At 39.7% G+C, this 22,262-nt stretch overlaps 1 protein-coding gene across 10 annotated transcripts in view; it reads left to right on the top strand.

Moving 5' to 3' along the window:
* The window catches only part of LOC105488561 (ventricular zone expressed PH domain containing 1), a 274,214-nt gene that overhangs the window by 211,356 nt on the left and 40,596 nt on the right, over positions 1-22,262 (top strand). For 9 of the 10 annotated variants that reach the window (XR_011619845.1, XR_011619848.1, XR_011619849.1 and 6 more), the window contains 2 exons: positions 493-610; positions 21,848-21,984. Coding sequence is in view for 2 of the 10 variants with exons in the window: in XM_011752748.2 (XP_011751050.1) it covers positions 493-610; positions 21,848-21,984 (255 nt within the window). In the remaining 8 variants the exon portion in view is untranslated. Of the gene's footprint in view, positions 1-492; positions 611-6,829; positions 6,890-21,847; positions 21,985-22,262 lie in introns of those variants that run through there. The other variant, XM_011752754.3, reaches the window with a different exon arrangement.

Genomic DNA, 22,262 nt, shown 5'->3' with positions numbered 1-22,262 from the left:
CTGAGTTCAGGCAATCTGCCTTCCTCCACCTCCCAGAGTGCTGGGATTATAGGCATGAGCCACCACGCCTGGCCAATAATATTTTCTGATGTGGATAATTCTTTCTCAATTTTGTATAAAATGTAAATCCCCCAGCAGCATGTCTTCCAACCACATTGCCACTTGGATATCCCTTCTTTTTAGAAAATCTGGAGCCACTGCTAGATGCAAGAAAATTCTGGGCCATTTCAGGCTCTGACACCTCAAACCCTGACACTCAGCCCTGGGGCCTGTGCTCACTCCCGCTGCATTTATGAATACTCTCATGGAAAAGTTTAGCTGAATGCTTTTTTTAAGGTCGGTCAAGAGAAATTTTTTTCAATGCTGCCTCTTAGTCCTTAGTACTGAGATTGAGCATTGACCATCCTGATCCACATCCCCTTCTCCCAGTCTCGGAATGTTAGGTAGCAGGCAGAGCAGCTTATGTTCTTTGTGCTTGTGTTCCTGACACAGGATCTGGACCAGGTACAGCTCCATCTGGAAGAAGTGAGGTTCTTTGACGTGTTTGGCTTCAGTGAAACAGCAGGAGCATGGCAATGCTTCATGTGCAACAACCCCGAAAAAGCAACTGGTGAGAGAGCCCTACCTGCTGATAAGAACCATTTGTGCCCCGCTTTACAGGGATCTGTCAGCTCCATTGTTCTAGGTGGCTTTCCTCTTACATAAACATCCCCAGTGGTAATAATGCCCAGAGTCATGTCCCTGCTTTGTGCTGAGAAAGGCATCTCACCAAAGTGGTCGTAGGATAAAAGGAAAACTTTGGGAGGCAGAGAAGCAATCCCTCACCTATATGTGGTTATCAAGGAAGCAGTATCAGTCATTTTGCCCTAAAAGTATTCATTTCATCCAGATGACCCTGAGAGTTAGAGAGAAAAAAGTGTTCTGTCAAGCTGTGTTCCTTGAGGAAATGAGACCACACTAAATGAGTGAATCAGCACACAGACCACGTTTTCTCATTTAATCCCTAACACTGTTGCTTGATGATTAAACTGTGTAAAAAGTAAAGCATTAAAATAGTAAGAAATTGTCTGAGAAATAACTTCATAGCTGGTTATTCATTTTCCACTTCCTTTCTGCTGCTCAAGGTATTTGGTCTACTGACCTTGCCTAAAAATAATTGTTAGCAAATACAAGTCATGCCCTATGCTAAACGTATCAGATACCTTATGTCATTTAATCAGTCCTTGCAATACTCTTATGAGGAAAATACTGATATTATCTCTGCTTTACTGATGAGGAAACTGAGGCACAGAGAGGTGTGGTAACTGCCCAAGGTCATGAAGATTAATTAACAGCAGCAGAATTTGAATGCAGCCTGACTCTAGAACCCATGCTCTTAACCATTTCACCATTCTGCCTCCGGGTTACACTTGGCTCAATCCAACCAGTGGAAACAGGTTGCTAATAAGCCTATGTCCAAAAAGTTATGCTGTCATTGGAAGTGAAATATTTCATCACTAGTGTGCCCTTTGAGAGAGAGAGCTCTCAGTGCTGACACAGCTCAGAAACTGCATTTTGGACGACAAGAGCGGTGTTAAAAAGACTGTTGAACACAAAGCCACTTTGTAGATGAGCCATCCTCTAGACAGCCATTGATTATACCACCTGTACCTGGTCCTTTAATTTTAGGATTTTATGCATCTTCAAGATTACCCATTGTGGCAAGTCTGTCCTCTTGTTAACTGCCAGGATGTTGAGGCTGAATCAAAAAAGTATGTTTATTTGGCCAGATGGAGATGTGTAGGGCTCTCAGAGAAGTACCAATTAAAATGTATTACCCCACGGAAAAGATGCGGATGGCAGAAGCTGGCAGTTAGGACGCCAGGCTTTGTGAAGCACAGATTGTTGGCTGATTACAGAGTCTGGATTGAGCCAACGCCAGAGTGAACACCCCAATTTTTTAAAAGTTAATTCAAACAAATAAGGAATTGGGGAATTGACTGTCTCCATTATAAAACTTTCCAATTAGACCTTATTTTATATATGAAAAAGACAGAGCATAAAAGAAACCTTATTTGAGAACTAGTAAAATAAGGTACTTACCTTAGGTAGCTCTGAGAGGCCCTGAAGAGTTGTCACTCCGAGTAAGCTGAGTTCTTAGTTCAATAAATATTTAATCATATCTGGCCAAGGGAGGCCTCAGAAAAGGGGCTGGAAAGTTAAAAACACAAAGTGTTCCTTTAATATATGTTTTCTCAAATTCACTGCCATGCTCTTGAAATGAACGTTCTGCACATTCACTCTTTCTTATTTGTGTTCCTCATAGTTAAATATGGACTGAGAACATATAGCAATAAAAATTCAAACAAGGCCAAATATTTTATAGCACAACATATTGAATCAAAATGTTTGGCCCTGAAAACTTCAGTGGGTTTGGATTTCTTTGCTCATTTCCTTTTGCTACATGAAAGAGGATTTGAGTTTGAGAAAAGTCCTATTTTAAACTGTTTTTCTTTTTCCACCAAAACCCTTGACTCCCTGGATAGTTTATATAGGTTGTTGATTTCATCTTCTTTTTTATATAAGCACTTAAATTATATATTTAATCTAAGTGAAAGGTCTAACATAATACTGTTGCCAAATATATTTCTCATGGAGACGGTATTTACATTCAAGTTCTGCTTAAATTCAAAGTTTAAAGATGAGACATAGCAACAAATACTTTATTGGTCATGCACAGCTAGCGTATTACTTGCATCCAATTTTTCATTTATGCAATGCATGTTTGTTGCATTAGTTGAGTGTCTTCTACAGGCTGACCCTTGGGATAGAAATATGAATAAGGTACAATGTCTCTGCTCTAAAAGAAATTCATAATCCAGTTAGGGCCAAAAGTTGTATTCAAAAAAAACTAGCATTCTTCTTTTATGCTTTTAGCATGCTATATTTGTTGAGTGAGTGAATGAATGAATGAATTATATTTTTAAAAGGCAATGTCAAATATTCCTTGAATGTTAAAATGTAATGTTTTAAGATTGTGATTATATGCTAACAATATCAAATTCATCACTATACCATACCCAATGCATTCTGAACCTGGTAAATGGAGATTGGGGCTGTTTCTCCCTAAGAGAAGTGGCCACTTGTAAAGCCTTGATCCACTTACCTGCCTGTCTTAGCACCTAGAATGTACTATGCCCTACTGAGTACTATGTACTGGTCTGGGTTTCATCAACACCCACACAGGGGCCAGATGCCCTATCAGCCTCAGGGAGAAGGGGTCCAAAAGAAGTAGAACTGAAGTCCAGAACAAAAGGCCAAAGAAACTGGGTTTTTTATAATTTTTTAAAGAATTGACAAATGATACAATAATTGTTTTCAAGTATTCACGTTTCAATATTTTTTAATGCTGTCCAGCATCTCCATAAATGAGGAACAAAACATGAGGCAATTAGAGAATTTCAGTTAGACATTAGGAAAGACATCAAGAAATATATAATACTTCTTAGTAGTGTGTAGACTCAGCCAGAGAAATCCTTCAGAAATTGACAGTATCTCAGCTTACCGACATGGTCAACTCACATACATTCCCGTCTTCGAGTAAAAGTCTCATCACCATCCTCCCACCAACTTCACCATCAACACACAGAAATTCACAGGAGTTTAATATCTGGTGATCAATAAAATATTTTTATCCAACAAAGTACAGATAGTCAGAGGAAAGTAAATGCTAAACTAACGTAGAGGCCCTGACATGATGATCATTGTTAGCATTCATCATTCTAATGATATGCTAAGTTTGCATGCATTTTTCTCATTTTCTTACCATCACTGACTTCATTTTACAGATCAGAAAACTGAAACACAGAGAGATTAAGTAATTTTCCCCAGGTCACACAGCTTCTCAGTGATGGAACCAGTATTTTAATCCAGACAGGACAATTCCAGAACCTGATTTTTCAACCTATAGGGAAAATTCAAGTTAAGGACACAAAATATTGGAAATTCCAAGAGCAATCATTCAGTAATGTTATAATATATTATACAGACCCAGAGACAAGTTTAATTTTTTAGAAGTGACCTACTTCCTTGATGACTTACTCTACTTAAAGAAGAACAGAGACTTTGGTATGATAATGTGTGAGAAATTATTACTTGCAGGAAATGATTACAATAGAATCTATTTCCTATTCTTCCAACTGCTGAATCAGTTTCTGATAATCATTTTATAAAAGTTCAGAGTGGAAGATTAGAAAATCTCTGAAATAACTCAATAATCCTCAGAGACTTGCCTGGTGGTGTTTATTGCAGATCTCGTTATTCCACATGAATGAGAGAATGGAGATTGAGCAAGTAGATTGAACAGAACAGAACTTATTTCTGGAAAACCAAGCTAATCTTCTTTATCAGTTGCCCTTGTGTCTTGGAATTGCACAGTGTATGTTGACAGTAAGAGTTAGTCAGCTGGTCTGTCCTGGAACATCTGGCTTTCTCTTCAGTCACATTTTTTTAAAGTAGGAGGAAGAACTGGGTCATGACTTTCACTCATTTCGCGAGACACATGGGATGCCTTTGTTCTTACACCCTACAAAAAACAGCTTAGAGTTTTGGCACTCCTGTCCTCCTTGATAAATCTAAGCAGTCCCATGTGATTAGTCTCTTAGTCACTAAACATTTAGAGTTTGAATGTGATCGTCAGTAGAAGGTCTTCTTGGGTCCAAAAAGAAAATGGAACAATTTTTTCAAACAACTTTCTATTGTGATTCATCTTTAGAACTTGATTTCAAATAGTTGTGTTATAAGAACATACTGTCAAGCTGAGTGCAGGGGCATGTGCCTGTCACATCCCAGCTACTCAGGAGAGAGTGGTGGGAGGATTGCCTAAGGCCAGGAGTTTGAAGCTGTAGTGCACCATGATCAAGCCCGCGAATAGCCAATGCACTCCAGCCTGGCCAACATAGCTAAGACCCTGTCTCTAAATCTAAACTAACTAAATAAATACAAATTTTAAAAAAGAATGTGCTATTTATTGTATTATATTATATTGTTAATACATGGGCAAATAGAGATGGTTTCAAAATGCCTTCTCTGTCAGGGGAGTTTTTTCAGACAGCCAAAAGAACTGTTACAGCAGTTGTGTCTGCTTTGAGGGGCACCCTTCATGTGAGCTAGATGATTTTTTCCACTCTAGATGCCAAGGTGAAAATGAACTAAATGACGTCTGAGAGGACCTAGCCCGTAAGGCCACCAATAGCCTTGTGAGTCTATGAATATGAAGCTTTTCCATTAAATTTCAATGTCAACTTTCATAGAACTTTAAAAGTAATAAAAGAAAACTCAATTTTGGCCAGGCGCAGTGGCTCATGCCTGTAATCCCAGCACTTTGGGAGGCCGAAGCGTGCAGATCACAAGGTCAGGAAATCGAGACCATCCTGGCCAACATGGTGAAACCCCGTCTCTACTAAAAATACAAAAATTAGCTGGACGTGGTGGCATGTGCCTGTAATCCCAGCTATTCTGGAGGCTGAGTCAGGAGAATCACTTGAATCCGGGAGTTAGAAGTTGCAGTGAGCCATGATCGCGCCACTGCACTCCAGCCTGGTGGCAGAGCGAGACTCATCTCAAAAAAAAAAAAAAAGAAAAGAAAACTCAATTTTGATGTATGTGGTGGCTAGCATTGTAGTATGATGTCTTTTCTCCTATCACATGTGTTAGAGCACTATCCTATGTGCTAAGTGTTGGTAGAGCACCCAAAACAACAGAATGCTTTTTATACAATAACTTCACATTTTCACATTTATATACTGGGACTACTGAGTATATATTGATTGTGTAAAATTGAACCTGAGCTTTTTGTTCAGAGCTACTTTACAATACTCAATGACAAAATAAAAACACAGTTGCAAACAGATAATTTATTATCCTGAAATCTTCCTTTTCTCCCTTTCCCCATCTTCCATCTTCCTATTTTATGCCTCTGTGGCATGAACATTCTTCTCTCCCTCTTAAACCACTCCACACACTCTCATTTTTCTCTCCCTCTTTCTCTTTCTCTGTCTCTCTCACTCACACACACACACGCACACATATGCACACGCACCTACATACCACCCCTAAGTAGAATTAATTTCTCTCCCTCTGTCCTTTCCATCCTCTGCCCACACTTCTGTATTGAACTTGGCATGTGGCCATCAGTCTTTCCCTCTGGACAGTAAACTACAAGAAGAGCCATGGATTATGCCTCATCTTTGTACGTCTTAACCAGTGCCTGGTACATTATATTGTTTAATAAGTGTTTGGCAAATAGATGAGTGATTGAGCAATTCATTAATCACTTAAGTGACAGAATACCCATGGGAAAAAACTGAATTTGTTTTGAAATGCAACTTGAAAATCTAACTTTTAAAAATCTAACTCTTTCTCAAAATTAAAAACAACTAACTGAACTGAAACCTGGAAATAGCATCTCTTGGAAAATTAGCTTTTCATGAGAAGAAAACATTGCTGTATACAAGGTTTCAACATGTTGTGGAAACTGAATTTTAGTATTATGCTAAAATGTTACAATATAGACATAGGCAAAGAGCTCATAGTAAACATGCTAATAAGTTGTGAATCTTGAAGAGAAACAAGCTAAGATCAGTAACCTAACACCGCTCTGGGATTAACTTCTATTTTTCATCCAGCATCACTTTCCTACTCCTCTGCCTTTCCATATTGGGTCAACAATCTTGTCTTGATATGGAGGAAAAGTGTCAGATAGGCCTTATACTTGCAACAAAGCATCAGTCATTCTGTGATTATCCACTAGCAAATCACTATGCATAGTAATGTGTCCTTTTCCACATAGAGGGCAAGCTGAGTCAAGCCAATATACAGATGAGGAGAAGCTTTGGAGAGGCAGACTAATGTGAGTACATTAGTTTCATCATCATACAAGCATAAGATGACATTGATTTCAAGAGTTTTGTGTAGTTTTTAAAATAAAATATTTGGTATATTTTAAAAGAGCTCTAGCCATCATATTGCAGAGTAATCCTTTTTTTATTGACCTATATAAGTACACTAAGAATGAAATTTGTTTATCAGCCACAAATACACCTAGTTAATAGAAATACCGGTGCTATGCTGGTCTTTTTTTTTATTTTTGTGAAACAGAGTCTTGCTCTGTCGCCAGGCTGGAGTATCGTGGCACAGTCTCTGCTCACTGCTACCTCTGCCTCCCGGGTTCAAGCGATTCTCCTGCCTCAGCCTCCAGAGTAGCTGAGACTACAGACATGCACCACCATACCCAGCTAATTTTCGTATTTTTAGTAGAGACAAGGTTTCACCATGTTGGTCAGGATGGTCTCAATCTCTTGACCTCGTGATCCACCCACCTCGGCCTCCCAAAGTGCAGGAATTACAGTTGTGAGCCACGGCACCTGGCTGACATACTGGTACTTTTTAGTAGCCACAGAGAATAAAGTCATCAAAGGATGGTCATATTTTGCCTTGGATTTCATCCTTCCCACCTTCTCAGAAACTTCCCAGTATAAATTAGATTAACCTTTTTCTCTTCTCTATTCAATTTTCTCCTTCCAACTGAGTCCCCCCATTGGCTTCTAAATATAATTAAGAAGCTTATCCTCCCCTTTCCCTCCATCTACTGCCTTATCTCTCACTTCCCCTTTAAAGCCAAGAGAGTTGTCTATCTCTATCCACTTCCTTGCCTCCTTCCCCTCGTGACTCAACCCTCTCTAACCTTGTTTCTAACTCTATCATCTCTCTCTGTAGTCATTAACAACCTCCAAGTCACCCAAGCACTGCACATGGTTCAGTCTTCATGTTACCTGTCTCATCAATATTCCATTCTGTAAACTAATTCTTCCTTCTTAAAGCATTCTTCTCCTTCAGTTTCTGTGACACAACACTCCTCTAGCTTCCTTCCTACTCTCTGGACAGTCCTTCTTATCCTACCTTTCTTTACCCAGCTAGTCATTGTTGGAGTAACCCTCTTACTACAGTAATCACCTCTATGCAACAACTTCCAGATATATATATATATATATATATATATATATATATATATATATATATGCGGTCCTGGGCTGGCCTCTCCTCTGAACTCTGGATTTACATTGCCTACCACCTACTTTACTGCTTCTAAGGCACCCCAAAATCAGTTATTTTATTTTGTTTTATTTTTTAAGATAGGGTCTTGCTATGTTGCCCAGATTGCTCTCAAACTCCTGGGCTCAAGCAATCATCCCACCTCAGACTCCAGAATAGCTGAGATTACAAGCATGCACCACTGTGCACAGTGTCAGTTCATTTAAATTAAAACTCATGATTGTCTCTTTGCTTCCGCCAAACACTTACTCTTCTTCCAGCATTCCTTAGCTCAGTGAATGCAGCATCACTCAATCTATTGTACCAACCAGAGACCCACTCACTGCCTTCTCCACCACCCCCATCCAATCTATCACCACAATATTGAGGATTTTACTTTCTCAATTGCTCTCAAATCTGTCCATTTCTCTTCATAGCACTAGTGCAAGCTGCCATCACCCTTTACCTACAATAATGGCCATAGCATCCTCACTGAACTACTCTGAACCCTTCCAATCTCCCTCCCACGATGCAGCCAGAGTGAACTCTTCAAAGCACAAATCTGTTGTGCCACTCCTTGCATGAAATCTTATGTAGCTTCCCATAGCTCTTACTTTAAAGACCAAACTTCATAACACACCCTTCACGGTCTCACATGGAATGGTCTCTCCCAGCTTCTCCAGCTTCATCCTGTCCCATATTCCCTCTGCTCTCTTTGCTTTGCCTAGAAGAACCCTCTTAAATTTTCCCGGGCCCGCTGTACTTCCTGCCACAATGCTTTTATATGTGCTTTTTCTTCTACCAAGAATTCCCTTTCTCCCCTCTTCACTTAGTTAAAGTAGAGCTTAGCCTTCTTACTACAAATCAAATTCACAGCTTCAGTATTGGAAGCCTTTTGTAACCCCCCGATGCATACTGAGCCCCTCAAAGCACCTCAAGCTTCTTCTCCATAACATTGGTTACAGCTGTTGTCTTGTTCTTTTATGTGTGACTTTTAGATCAATGTCTCCTTTCTCCAGTAAATAGTAAGTTCTATGAAGTGGACTCTCCTCATCCATCTATCCTCAGCCCCTAGCACACAACAGATGCTCAATAAATATGTACCAATAAATGAATGGCGAAAGTTAGTGTCTTCTCAGAAAATTTTCAGCAATAATTTTTTTCTCAGTCAAGTGATGACAAAAAACAGATAAATGAATTAACAGTGACTTATTTCACAGGAAAAAGGTAGATATTCATATGATGACATTTACAGCATCTCTTTTGTGCCAAATATATTCTTTATATAAGTGGTCTCTTCTTAAATAAGTTCTTTTCAAAAGTACTATAATAAACAGATCATGTTAATAGAATGTGTGATATATTCATATATATGTGTATTAAAGATATACATACACATGGATATGTACACATATATGTGTATATATGTGTGTGTGTTTCATATATAACATACAGCATGTGATGGTGTTTATGTAACTGCTAAAGCTTCCAGTGCAGACATTATAGACATCTATTCATTGTCAAAACGTTTGAGGCCAAGTGCTGAACCACGACAGATGGAACTCCCGTTTAAAAATTCCATGAAAGGGCTGGGCGCGGTGGCTCACGCCTGTAATCCCAGCACTTTGGGAGGCCGAGGCGGGTGGATCATGAGGTCAGGAGATCGAGACTATCCTGGCTATGAAACCCTGTTTCTACTAAAAATATGAAAAATTAGCCGGGCATGGTGGTGGGCGCCTGTAGTCCCAGCTACTCGGGAGGCCGAGGCAGGAGAATGGTGTGAACCAGGGTGACGGAGTTTGCAATGAGCCGAGATCACCCGGCTGCACTCCAGCCTTGGTGACAGAGTGAGACTCCGTCTCAAAAAATAATAATAAAATAAAATAAAAATAAAAAATAAAAAAATAAAAATTCCATGAAAGCAGTTTAACACCTTAAAATGTTCCAGAATACAAGAATTCACAGGCAGGTGGGACAATGGTTACAATGTGCTCGAATGGTACAACCCAAACAAGTTGGCCCTCCTTATCACAGAGGGGCACAAGCTTGTCAGATGTATTTTTTCCATCCCCAGGCAAACTCTACAATGTCCAGGCAGTATGGGAAAGTGCTCAGTGTTTAAAACTAAAGTCCTAAGGCCAGATCCCATCAATAATATCTATCCACGCAATCTTATTAATGAGACTCAGTAGGACCAACATGGGATATGTGTGAAACCCTTTCTTATTAAAAGTTAATCCTACAATTAAACAATGATCAGCCAGGCACAGTGGCTCACACCTGTAATCCCAGCATTTTGGGAGGCCCAGGCGGATGGATGGCTTGATCCCAGGAGTTGGAGATCAGCCTGAGCAACATGACGTAACCCCGTCTCTACAAAAAATACAAAAATTAGCCTGTGGTGGCACATGCCTGTAGTCCCAGCTACTTGCAGGGCTGAGACAAGAGAATCATTTGAATCTGGGAGCCAGATGTTGCAGTGAGCTGAGATCATGCCACTGCATTCCCACCTGGGTGACAGAGTAAGATCCTGTCTCAAAAAAAAAAAAAAAAATTGTCTTCTTCATTGCCACTCTCCTGATCTTTTCCTATTGGTCTCTGTCAGTCATGGCACAGCAGTCCTGGGCAAATCTTCTTTGATAAGTTTCTCATAAAGACATATACTGCTCAGAACTACTAAACAGGTTACCATCTTGGAAAGTGCCCTTAGAATTTTTGTTTCACTATTAACACAATAAATAGCAAAATTCCACAAACACTAATTCTGAATATTTTTTCTGTAACCCTATTGATTGAAACCAAGAACATGAATCTAAACTTATACCGCCATTCTTGTCTTTAATTTTATCAAAAGTTCATCATTTTCTCCCTACGATTGGTTTTGCAGTTTTACTCTTTCGTATATCATATAACCTATTACTGTCATCTACCATAAAGATACTAATTATTTCCTATAAGTTTTTGAGCAACCTAAGAATCACCTGTGGACCTTGTTTAACATGTAAGGCTTCTCACCCTATCCCAAAATTTTGATTCGGTGGGTTTAGGGTGGTTCCTGGAAATGTGCATTTTAACAAGCCGGCAGATAATTCTGATATAGGTGGTTCTTACAACACAGTTCAGGAAACATAGCCGTAAACACTTACAACACCGTGTTTCTGAAGCTTTTTTGCATCAATACTTCAGTAATTGGTCAGAGAAGCATATGTTTTGATGAGTATGAAATTACTTAGAAAGGAAGCCATTCAGTCACACGTGGCAGTGCCCTCAAAGGGCTGCTGTCAAACTTAGTTTGTCTGTCCAATTTTGGTCCCCACGGTATTGTGTAGGATGTTACAAAATCAGTGAGGATCATGCCTCCTGGTTTATTTACTGCCAGTAGAGAAATATTGCACTCTCAAACGCTGCCTGGAGATTCATAAGAAACATGCCATTTGTTATGATGCTTAGCAATTTCAAAAACCACAGACACTCAGTCTACTAAATGTGGCTCCTACGACCCCTTCATTTAATGCTTCTAGCCCTCTTTATGCATATCCTCCGGAATTATAGTTTGCTTTTTTAGAACTGACACACACACCAAAGAAAAAAAATCAGTAAAACCATGGAAGAAGATTGAAGTAAATTTGAAACTTCAAATACACACAAAGAAATTCCCCGTAGACTGTATGGGAGTCATAATTCCCAGAAGCAGTGTTTTCAAGGAGGATAAAATGACATACTATATTTTTTCTCAGTTCTTACTTAAAAACTAAGAATTTGGGGTTAATTTATATGTCAATATCTATATATCTATATATTGATGTTTATATATGTCAATCATTACATATATATATATATTTTTTTTTGAAATGGAGTCTTGCTATGTCACCAGGCTGATGTGCAGTGGCATGATTTTGGCTCACTGCAAGATTCAAGCAATTTTCCTGCCTCAGCCTCCCGAGTAGCTGGGACTACAGGTGCACACCACCACGCCCCGCTAATTTTTTGTATTTTAGCAGAGACAGAATTTCGCTGTGTTACCCAGGCTGGTCTTGAACTCCTGAGCTCAGGCAATGCGCCCACCTCAGCCTTCCAAAGTGCTGCGATTACAGGTGTGAACCACCGTGCCCGGCCTGGGGTTTATTATTTTTTCTTCCAGAATATGCTTTCTTTTGAAGGCATTTATCTTTAACAATCAGAAAAGAGTATCTAGAAATTCAAATATCACAAATTAAACTCATGACGGTCTCAAATATGAGTTATTTATGCACAATGCAATACTTTCAAGACAAAAGTGGCATAAGCCAAAAAGCACATAGTATGAGTAATTTTTGAGTCTGGATGAAAGTCAGTGTGCCATATGAACAGTAGTTATGTGGAGGTTATTGTCTATCGTCATTCCTTCAAGACTGTCACAAGAACAAGCAGAAACAAGCAGAAAGTCTGGGAAGAAAAGGAAGCAACCACAGATAACAGGAAATTCACCCAATGCACCTCAATCTATTATTGGTTTGGCTTGTAAATGGCAGTTTCAATGAATACATAGATGAGTTACTCAAAAACAGAAGAGGGCCAGATGCAGTGGCTCATGCTTATAATCCCAACACTTTGGGAGGCAGAAATGGGAGGCTCACTTGAGATCAAAAGTTCAAGACAAGCCTGGGCAGCATGGTAAGACCCCATCTCTACAAAAAAAAAATTTTAATTATCCAGGTGTGATGGTGTGCACCTGTAGTCCTAGCCACTTGGGAGGCTGAGACAGAAGAATAGCTTGATCCCAGGAGTTCAAGGTTCCAGTAAACTATGATCAAGCCACCGTATTCCAGCCTGAGCAACAAAGGAGACCCTGTCTTTAAAACACGCACACACACAAAGAGAGAGAGAGAGAGACAGAGAGAGTTCGTCTTCCATTTGAGACACTTCGAATTGCCTTTCATACCTCCATTTTTATTAAAGGTCCAAGTTCAAAGACTGCAGGAGTCCCTCTCTTACTCTGAATTCTCTTAGTGTTCCTCACACTTTTATATAGGCCATTAGGACATGGTATTTCTAAAACCACCTGTTCATCACAATAAAAGGATTATTATAATTTACATTGATCCATGATGTCAATCATGATGACAGTAGCTACTATTTATTGATCCGTTATTGTGACCAGGTCTCAGCTAAGCAAGACCACTGTCAACTGTTGTGGCACTTTTATGTGCCTTCATTTATGGTGCATGTAATCCTCTCAGGGATGCATGGCTTGAGTAGAAAACCCCCACAGCCATTTGTGTTGTGTTAAGTATAACTCTAGGGAGTAGGAAAGGGAAGCTCAGTGACGTCAAATAGCTTGTCCTGGATCAGTCAGCTGGTAAGTGGCAGATTCTGGACTTCCACTGAGGTCTGCCTCCAAAGACAATGCTCTTACTGTATAAACCATAGGCCTACACTAGACAAAGTCATTGGTACAGTCTCATGTGATCTATTATAATAAAGAGTAAACATGGCGTTCAGCACACTGATTGAATAAATTATAATTGGTTAAAGACATTCAGAATTGCAACAAATCTTAAAACAAGATAGAGAGTGAATTATTGAACTCTTGTGCTCTTGAAATAAAAGAGGTCTGTGACTACACAAGATTTTTTTCATTATGTCACATTACAAAGTATTACATTCCACTCTGTGTGGTGCCCAAGGCTCTTTAGGATTGGTCTCTCTGATTCTCACACTTCATCTCTTGCCTCTTCTCTCCCACCCTGCTTCCTCGCAGAATTAGTTACGGTTCCCAGAATACATTTTATGCCTCCCTTCCTCAGCTTTGGTCCTTTGCTATGAACTTTTTTTCTTTTTTATTTCTTTTTTTGACTCAATGATCTTCCTCCCTTTGTCTTCATAGCTGCAACTTGTCCCTGAGAATTCAGCCCATACAGCATCTACTCTAGGAAACTTTTCTGCTTTGTATGCCCCAGTTTAGAATAAGTGTCTCTCAGTGTGTTCCAGTTAGACCCTGTGCACGGATCTAGCCTGGTACTTATCCCACTCTGTACTCACTTGCTTACTGCATTTCTCTGCATCTCAATGGTTGAGACTGCCATATTTGTGTTTATATCCCCTTTACCTGGCATGTGCCTAGTGTGTGGTAACCATAAAGGCATTTTGAATAGAAGAATGGGAGAATCAATGAATGGCAAAGGGTGCTAATAAAAAGTGGAACTCAGTCTTCCATGACAAGAATAACATGAATGCTAAATTCTCTTATTAACTGAGAAGAAACCACTGGAGGCATCTCATTCATTTCTAGTCAATTCCACCACCAGGACATAAAAGGATTTTTCTCTATTCTTTGGACCCTTTAGGAGTTTTCCCCCTTTAACGCCTTTCTACCCTTCCTCCATAACAAGGCAATCACCACCATGTCTGTAGTACAAACTACCTGCACACTGGCAAGTTGTAGGCATAAATACTTTGGTCTAGTCAAAACAAAAGCAGATCTGTCAAGAGGAAAGGTCATGGCAAGTGTTTTGGGATGCTTGAGACATTTTGCTTGTTGTCTTTCTAAAGGGCCAAAGAATGACAACATCTGCTTATTATGAGAGTGTTTTGAGAAAGCTAGCAAAAGTTTTAGCAGACAAACACCTGGGGCTGGGCATAGGGGCTCATGCCTGTAATCCTAGTACTTTGGGAAGCTGAGATGGGCAGATTGCTTGAGCCCAGGAGTTTGAGGACCATGGGCAACATGGCCAAACCCCATTTCTACAAAAATAAAAAATTTAAAAACCAGCCAGATGTGGTGACACGTGCCTGTGGTCCCAGCTACTAGGGAGTCCAAGGTGAGAAAATTGCTTGAGCCCAGGAGGTGGAGGCTGCAGTGAGCCATGATTGTGTCACTGCACTCCAGCTTGGGTGACAGAGTGAGACCCTGAGATAAAAAGAAGGGGAGAAAGAGAGAGAGAGAGAAGGAAAGAAAAAGAAGGAAGGAAAGAAGGAAGGAAGGAAGGAAGGAAGGAAGGAAGGAAGGAAGGAAGGAAGGAAGGAAGGAAAAAAGAAAGAAAGAAAGGAAAGAAAGAAAGAAAGAGAAAGAAAGGAAGGAAGGAAGGAAAGAAAGAAAGAAAGAGAAAGAAAGGAAGGAAGGAAGGAAAGAAAGAAAGAGAAAGAAAGAAAGAGAGAGAAAAAGAAAGAAAGAAAGAAAGAAAGAAAGAAAGAAAGAAAGAAAGAAAGAAAGAAAGAAAGAGAGAGAAAGAAAGAAAGAAGGAAAGAAAGAGGAAGGAAGGAAGGAAGGAAGGAAGGAAGGAAGGAAGGAAGGAAGGAAGGAAGGAAGGGAGGGAGGGAGGGAGGGAGGGAGGGAGGGAGGGAGGGAGGGAGGAGGGAGGGAGGGAAAAGAAAAGAGACAAACACACAGGAAAGCTTTACTAGAGAGTCCTTGTCCACTACAACAACGCTCCTGCTTGTTCTTCTCATCAAACAAGGGCGATTTTGTGAGAGTTTCCATGGAAAATTATTAGGCATCCACCTTACAGTCCTGATTTGGCTCCTTCTGACTTTTTCTTTCCTAATCTTAAAAAATCTTCAAAGAGCACTTATTTTGCTTCAGTTAATAATGTTAAAAAGACTGCATCGACATGGTTAAATTTCCAGGACCTTAGCTCTTTAATGACGGACTAAATGGCTTACCAAAGTGTCTTGAACTCGATGGAGCTTATGTTGAGAAATAGTTTCCACTTTTTATTTTTATCTTCTAATTCCATTTTTTAATGAGCTTTTGAAGTTCCCTCATATATCTGAACTTTGTTGAATTTGATATATAATCTGTGCCTGATTGCTTCTGTTCTCCATCTCTTCTGCCCAGCTGCATGTCCCACAGGCTGCCATGTAGTGATTGTTTCAATAGGCTCCTTTAGCTCTGGTGTTCAGGTACCTTCCATGACTGGGGACACCTGTAAGCAGAGGGAGGCAGGAGAGTGAGGTTGAGTTATTGATTTGCTGGCTGCCTCCCTGCTGGGACACTGAGGGTCGACAGTGTCCTCTATTCCAGGCCACAGCTGTCATCAAATGGTGCTCTCCATACCGGTCTCCCACTGAGTCCTAACTGTTCTCTACCCTTTCCTCTTCAGGCGGAGGGATGTTAGGCCTGCATGGTTACTGGCCCCAGAATACCATGGCGCTTTTCCTACACCTTGCCCACTTCTAAGTAAATAATCTGTTAACTCTATTAACTCTCCTCAATTGCTCAGCTTGAGATGCCATCTGTTTCCTGCCAAGACCCTGCATGACACATCACCGATCCTATCTGGGGCCCATGAGGCTTCATGCCTGGGCTGGACCCTCACAGGCTCTAGGCCCCTTCTTAGTCCTTTCTAATGGGGCTTCAGAAAAACTTTCCCATAAAGTCCACTATATGACCTCTCTGTGACTGTTACACAATCTCTTTCCTGGATCTTACACCTAGAAAGCCTTGAATTGACTTCTCCCTTCAACCCTCAGCCCATGACTGTTCGAGAGCACCTGCTTTACACACTTGTTTCTGAGTTTGTTGACTCTTCCAGCTTCTTAGGTTCTTTTGTGTGTTTTTCCTCACACACCTACCTTGCTACCACTCTATCTGGAAAATTCCGTCTGATCCTTTTCCACACTCTATCTGGAAAATTCTCTCTTCTTCATGAGGGTCCCAGTTCTCATGTCACCTTGTCTCAACTAGAAGTGGAACTTCTGCTCTTCAAATGCTGTAACACGTGGCTTATACTTCTCGGTAGCACTTGCCAAACCCTACACTGAGCAGTAGAATTTGTAAAATGCTATACCTTCCCTAGATAATAAATTAAAGCTCCCTGTGAGGGTGATTTTATAGCCCCTCAGATCCAAATATAGTGCCTTACAGCTTTTCTGTGCTTGAAAATACATATAGGGTGGATGGATGGTTGATAAATGAGCAGATGAACATTCTTTATTTTTCATTCTTCCTGCTGTGGATCTTCTCAGCTCTGGGAGACCTGTTATTATTATACTTATTCATCAACTTCATGTTGAATAAGATCAACCCCTTCAAAATTCATTTTTTTTAGCAACAAATACTTTTAACTTGGTGCAGAAAAGGGATACAATTAACATATAAACATTTGTATTAGCATTCTGAAAAACTTTTAAGTTGACACAGTAACACTTTGCATTCCAATTGCACTACAAAATTCAATTTAATAACCCATAGCTTTTATAGCCAGTTGATATTTAAAAAAATGAACAGATCCGTGTTAGTAGAGAATGTCCTAACCAAATTGTGATGCTTTGTTTTTGGTGTTTTGTTTTGCTTTGTTTTTTTAAGAGATGGCATTTCACTCTGTCTCCCAGGCTGGAGTGCAGTGGCATGATCATAGCTCACTGCACCCTTTGACCTCTGAGGCTCAAGCGATCCCCCTACCTCTGCACCCCTCCACCCCTCTGAGTACCTGGGACTACAGGTGCATGCCACCATGCCCAGCTAATTATTTTATTTATATTTTATAGAGACAGGGTCTCGCTATGTTGCTCAGCCTGGTCACAAACTCCTGGTCTCAACTCCTGGCCTCAAATGAACCCTCTGTCTCGGCTTCCCAAAGCACTGGGATTACAGGGATAAGCCACCACACTTGGCCAAATTGTGGTGCTTTAAATGAAATAATGTGTTAATTGGAAAGTGAGGATGTGTTTGAATATCCTCTATGTTCTACATGTAAACAAGATTATTTTAGATGATACATGATCATACCCTGATAGTATCACTCCACATGATATTTTTTAAATGGAATATGATAATCTTAGAAAAAATGGTTTCTTGATGTAGCTGTGAAGAGGCTGTGATATCATATCTAAATCACTTGCTTCAAAGGACATACTATGGGCAACAGACCTTTAGAATGACACGTCCCCAGTCATGCATATGTTAGATATAATAGCAAAAAAAATAAAAGTTTTTTAAGATATGGGATATTAGAAAAATTTTGTTTTGTTTCTTGAAATTCTTTTAAAATTAATCTCACAACTCCAAATTGCCTCGCTTTTACTGACTTCTCTGAAACTGACTAATACCTAAATTTGGGGCCTCACATTCAGCTACTTTAAAGTTCTGCTAACATTTCCTTCCTAAAACCGTTTCCATTGATTTTTCCCCCTAGGGCTGATTTTCACTGGTGAAAAGTATTTGCTTCCTGGCTTGTCTCTGAAGTCCTTCATCCTTTGTTGTTAGTAAGCCTATCATTTTGTCTTGACTGTCTCATCATAGTCATTATATCCCATTCACCCATGTCTTTAAGGACTCCAACAATTTTGCCAAGTGTTCCTTGTAAACTTTGGTCACACATAACTCTTCAAGTGAAACATTTGGATCTGCCTTGAGAAAAAATAAAGTAGATAACCCTCTATGTCAAATCCAAAAGGATCTATGTACTTAAATTTTCCCTAAGTCAATCATTATTTCAAATCATCTCAGATATCATAATTATTTCAAATGTTTTTTGAGTAAATATGAAAGACTGAGACAGGAAAAATGTATCATTATTAAATAGCATTACATTAAATCATCTTGTCATTAAAACCATGGTACCAGCCTGAGCAACATGATGAAACCCTGTCTATACAAAGAGTACAAAAAAAATTAGCCAGGTGTGGTGGTGCGCACCTGTGGTCCCAGCTACTCAGGAGGCTGAGGTGGGAGGATCACCTGAGCCTGGGAAGCAAAGGTTGCAGTAACCCAAAATCTCACCACTGCACTCCAGCCTGAGTGACAGAGTGACACCCTGTCTTAGGACAAAAAAAAAAAAAATCATGGCAAGAAAGCAGTGATCACAAACTGTAAAGTCAAGTCTTTCCTAGAAGTGGGACTGGGGTGAGGGAGAAGCAGTGCCTTGTGCTTTGCTATTTACCTCGTATCCTCACGTAAATTTCTTTCTTTTGATTTTTGACATCCCAGAATCCCTTTTTAAAGGGGAGGGGGCGGCATTATTATTTTCTCTTGCTGATTAGAAAATTGTAGTTTAGAAGATTCAAATCTAAATCTTCTGAGTTAATATTAAAAATCCTCGAACATTACAATTAGATTACCATGTTCTCTCACTTGAAAATGTGAAAAATGGGTGTTTTAAAAATTTTTAAATTAATTTCAGCTTTGGTATTTTGTTTTTGTTATTTGTTTTTACTTATTTTTCCCCTTTTTTCCCCTCTTGGATCACCTCTTGAAACCTTCTTTCCTCATCCCAGCTAGGCTGCTGCACCCTTTATGACTCAACGGTGCACTGTTAATAAACATTTACTGAGCCTCTAGCCCAGCAGGCACTGTGTTAAGGCTGTTCCTGCTCTCAAGGAACAGGTAACCCTGGGGGAGACACAGTACCCTAAGCGCTTTAACTGAAGTCTCTGTAGATGTGGTTGCACAAAGGAAACCACTATGTTTATGGAAAATTTAAATTTGCAAAGAGCATTACTAGCTTTAAGAATGCTCCATGTCAGACAATTTCTATCAAAGCAAAGCAGAACTCTGAAATTTTTTTTTTATATTAATTGTAAGTTTATACTTCATGAGTTCCTGCTTTCCTTTGCCTCTGCTATGCTCCTTAGTAACCTCCACTAGAGCTTCTCAAAAGATTGGAGGTCTCATCACTGAGGTCTCAGATCAAATGTCACCTTGAACATCTAAGCTCTTTCCTGACCACTGAAATGCATGCATGCACAGCAAGTCCCCAAGTCACTTACTCCCTATTCTATTTTCATCATAGCCCTTATCACTATCTTACAATAGATTTGATACGTATTTTCAGTGTTTGTTTGTTTGTTTTTTGAGATGGAGTCTCACTCTGTTGCCCAGCCTGGAGTGCAGTGACGTGATCTCAGCTCACTGCAACCTCCACCTCCTGGGCTCAAGTGATTCTCCTGCCTAACCTCCCAAATAGCTGGGATCCACCCACCTCAGCCTCCCAAAGTGCTGGGATTACAGGAATGAGCCACTGCGCCTGGCCAGTTTTTAGCCTTAATTTGGAGTTGACAATGGAACAGCCAATTGAATAGTTATCCAAAAAAAAAAAAAAAAAATAGCCTTAATAGTACTTTGCTTATGAAAACTCTACATTTCGGCTGGGCATGGTGGCTCACACGTATAATCCCAGCACTTTGGGAGGCCGGGGCGGATGGATTACCTGAGGCCAGGAGTTTGAGACCAGCCTGGCCAACATGGTGAAACCCCGTCTCTACTGAAAATACAAAAATTTAGCTGAGCATGGTGGCGATTGCCTGCAATCTCAGCTACTCAGGAGACTGAGGCAGGGGAATCACTTGAGCCTGAGAGGTAGAGGTTGCAGTGAGCTGAGATCTTGCCACTGCACTCCAGCCTGGGTGACAGAGTAGACTTTCTAAAAAAAGAAAAGGAAAGAAAAGAAAACTATATATTTTATTATTTTTATCCTGAAAATGCTCTGTAAAGGTGAGCAATCCTGTGCGGCAATTATTAGACCTATATTAGAAAAAAGAAATGGTAGTGTACAAAGGGCAGGTTGTGTTCATATGGTCAAACAGGCGCTGTCCAGAATTTTTCCAAAGTGATGGAACAAATTTTATTGCTTTCAAGGTGCTATGAAAATTGAAGATAAATATATACAAATAAATATTGTCCTACTACAGATTGAGCTTTCCATTGTCCCCTTCTTGCTGAAATCAGGTGCTTTCATCTGAATTTGAAGAGTGAATCTTATGTTGTTTGTAAAAGGAATAAAATTCTTCAGTTCAGCATCTAAACTCTGACATTGCAATGGATCTTCTAATTCTATGATCATTTGTAATCATACACACTCTGCTTCAATGTAAAATTAGTCCATTCAGTCAACAAATATTTATAGACTTCCTACTATTTGCCAGGCACCATGTTAGATGCTTGGTGATTCAACAGTGAACAAAGCCAAGACCCTGCCCTTGTGGAGCTTCCAACTGAATGAGACAGAAAGATATTAATCAGATAAGCACTAATATCTATCTACAAATGATAATCCCTGCTATATAAGGAACATGCTATGTGCCATGAGAACTTATGGGGGAAAGCCACCCTCATCTGGATTTGGAGAGGGCTTTCCAAATGAAGCAACATTCAAGTTGAAATGTGAAGTGATCAGTTGTTGACTAGGTGAAGATGGGAGTACAGAGAGGGGAAAGAGAGTATGTGTGTTCCAGAGAGTGAGAACAGCATGTACAAGAGTTGGGTAAGTTTGCCTTTGCAGCTTAGTGTTATGGCTTTAGGAAACATGTCTTTTGGAGTGCTGCATTGACTTTTGCTGCCAAATAGCTAAATATACTTGGGTTTATGATTATTTATAAAGCTATATTTCCAGAAGTTCATGTGTCATAAAGCATGGAAATTTGTTTTTTATTACCTAGTTACTGGCAAAATCAAAATGAAGCTTATGGCATACTAGATACTTTGTGCCAAAATTTCAAACTATTTCAAATTAATTTGGTCATTCCGACATTAGAAATGGAACACCATGAAACAAAGAAACTAAGCACAGAAAGCTAAATATCCAGAAAAACTTTAAATACTGTTAACCAGATGCTCTTTGTGTGAGCCAATTCCTTTTGAAAATGTCAATGAGGGCTTTCAACAGTTTTCCATTGTCATATCTGAATTGTGCATTCTTTTAGGGACAAAGGAGGAAAGGTTAACCAAAGTCATAATTTATTAGCCTACTTTCCAGATATGCTAACTGGGTTCTGGTACACTGTACAGTTCTGACTTTTGATCACTTACCCAGTAAACAATGGAAAATACATGGCATGATTGTTCTGCTACCTTCAACAGTTGTAAATCAAGATGGCCAGCCTCTCATCGAAGGAAAACTTAAAGAGAAGCAAGTCAGATGGAAGTTCATCAAAAGGTGGAAAACACGCTATTTTACACTGGCTGGAAATCAACTTCTGTTTCAAAAAGGAAAGTCTGTAAGTTCCTCCATCATCTTTTACACTTGCATTTTTAAGGTCTTGATCTCCACCAATAGCTAGACATTTTGTCTTAAGTTTAAACTCTGATACTTTTTCCATCTCCATTTCACCATCTTACAGCATTGTTTTCTCATATATGTCTGTGTCTAGTCTGTTTATTCCTATGTTAGTTGGTTCACTGTCCCCTTCCAGTTTATTATGGAAGCTTGTTTTAGTTGACTTTAGTTGTTTTAGTTGAACTGCAGAGGGACTACTAGGTCTTGACTCAGACACCG

This window comes from Macaca nemestrina, chromosome 2 (assembly GCF_043159975.1).
Source record: "Macaca nemestrina isolate mMacNem1 chromosome 2, mMacNem.hap1, whole genome shotgun sequence".
NCBI lineage: Eukaryota > Metazoa > Chordata > Mammalia > Primates > Cercopithecidae > Macaca > Macaca nemestrina.
Note: the sequence above shows the minus strand (reverse complement) of the source record. Positions and strands in the feature narration are given on the sequence as shown.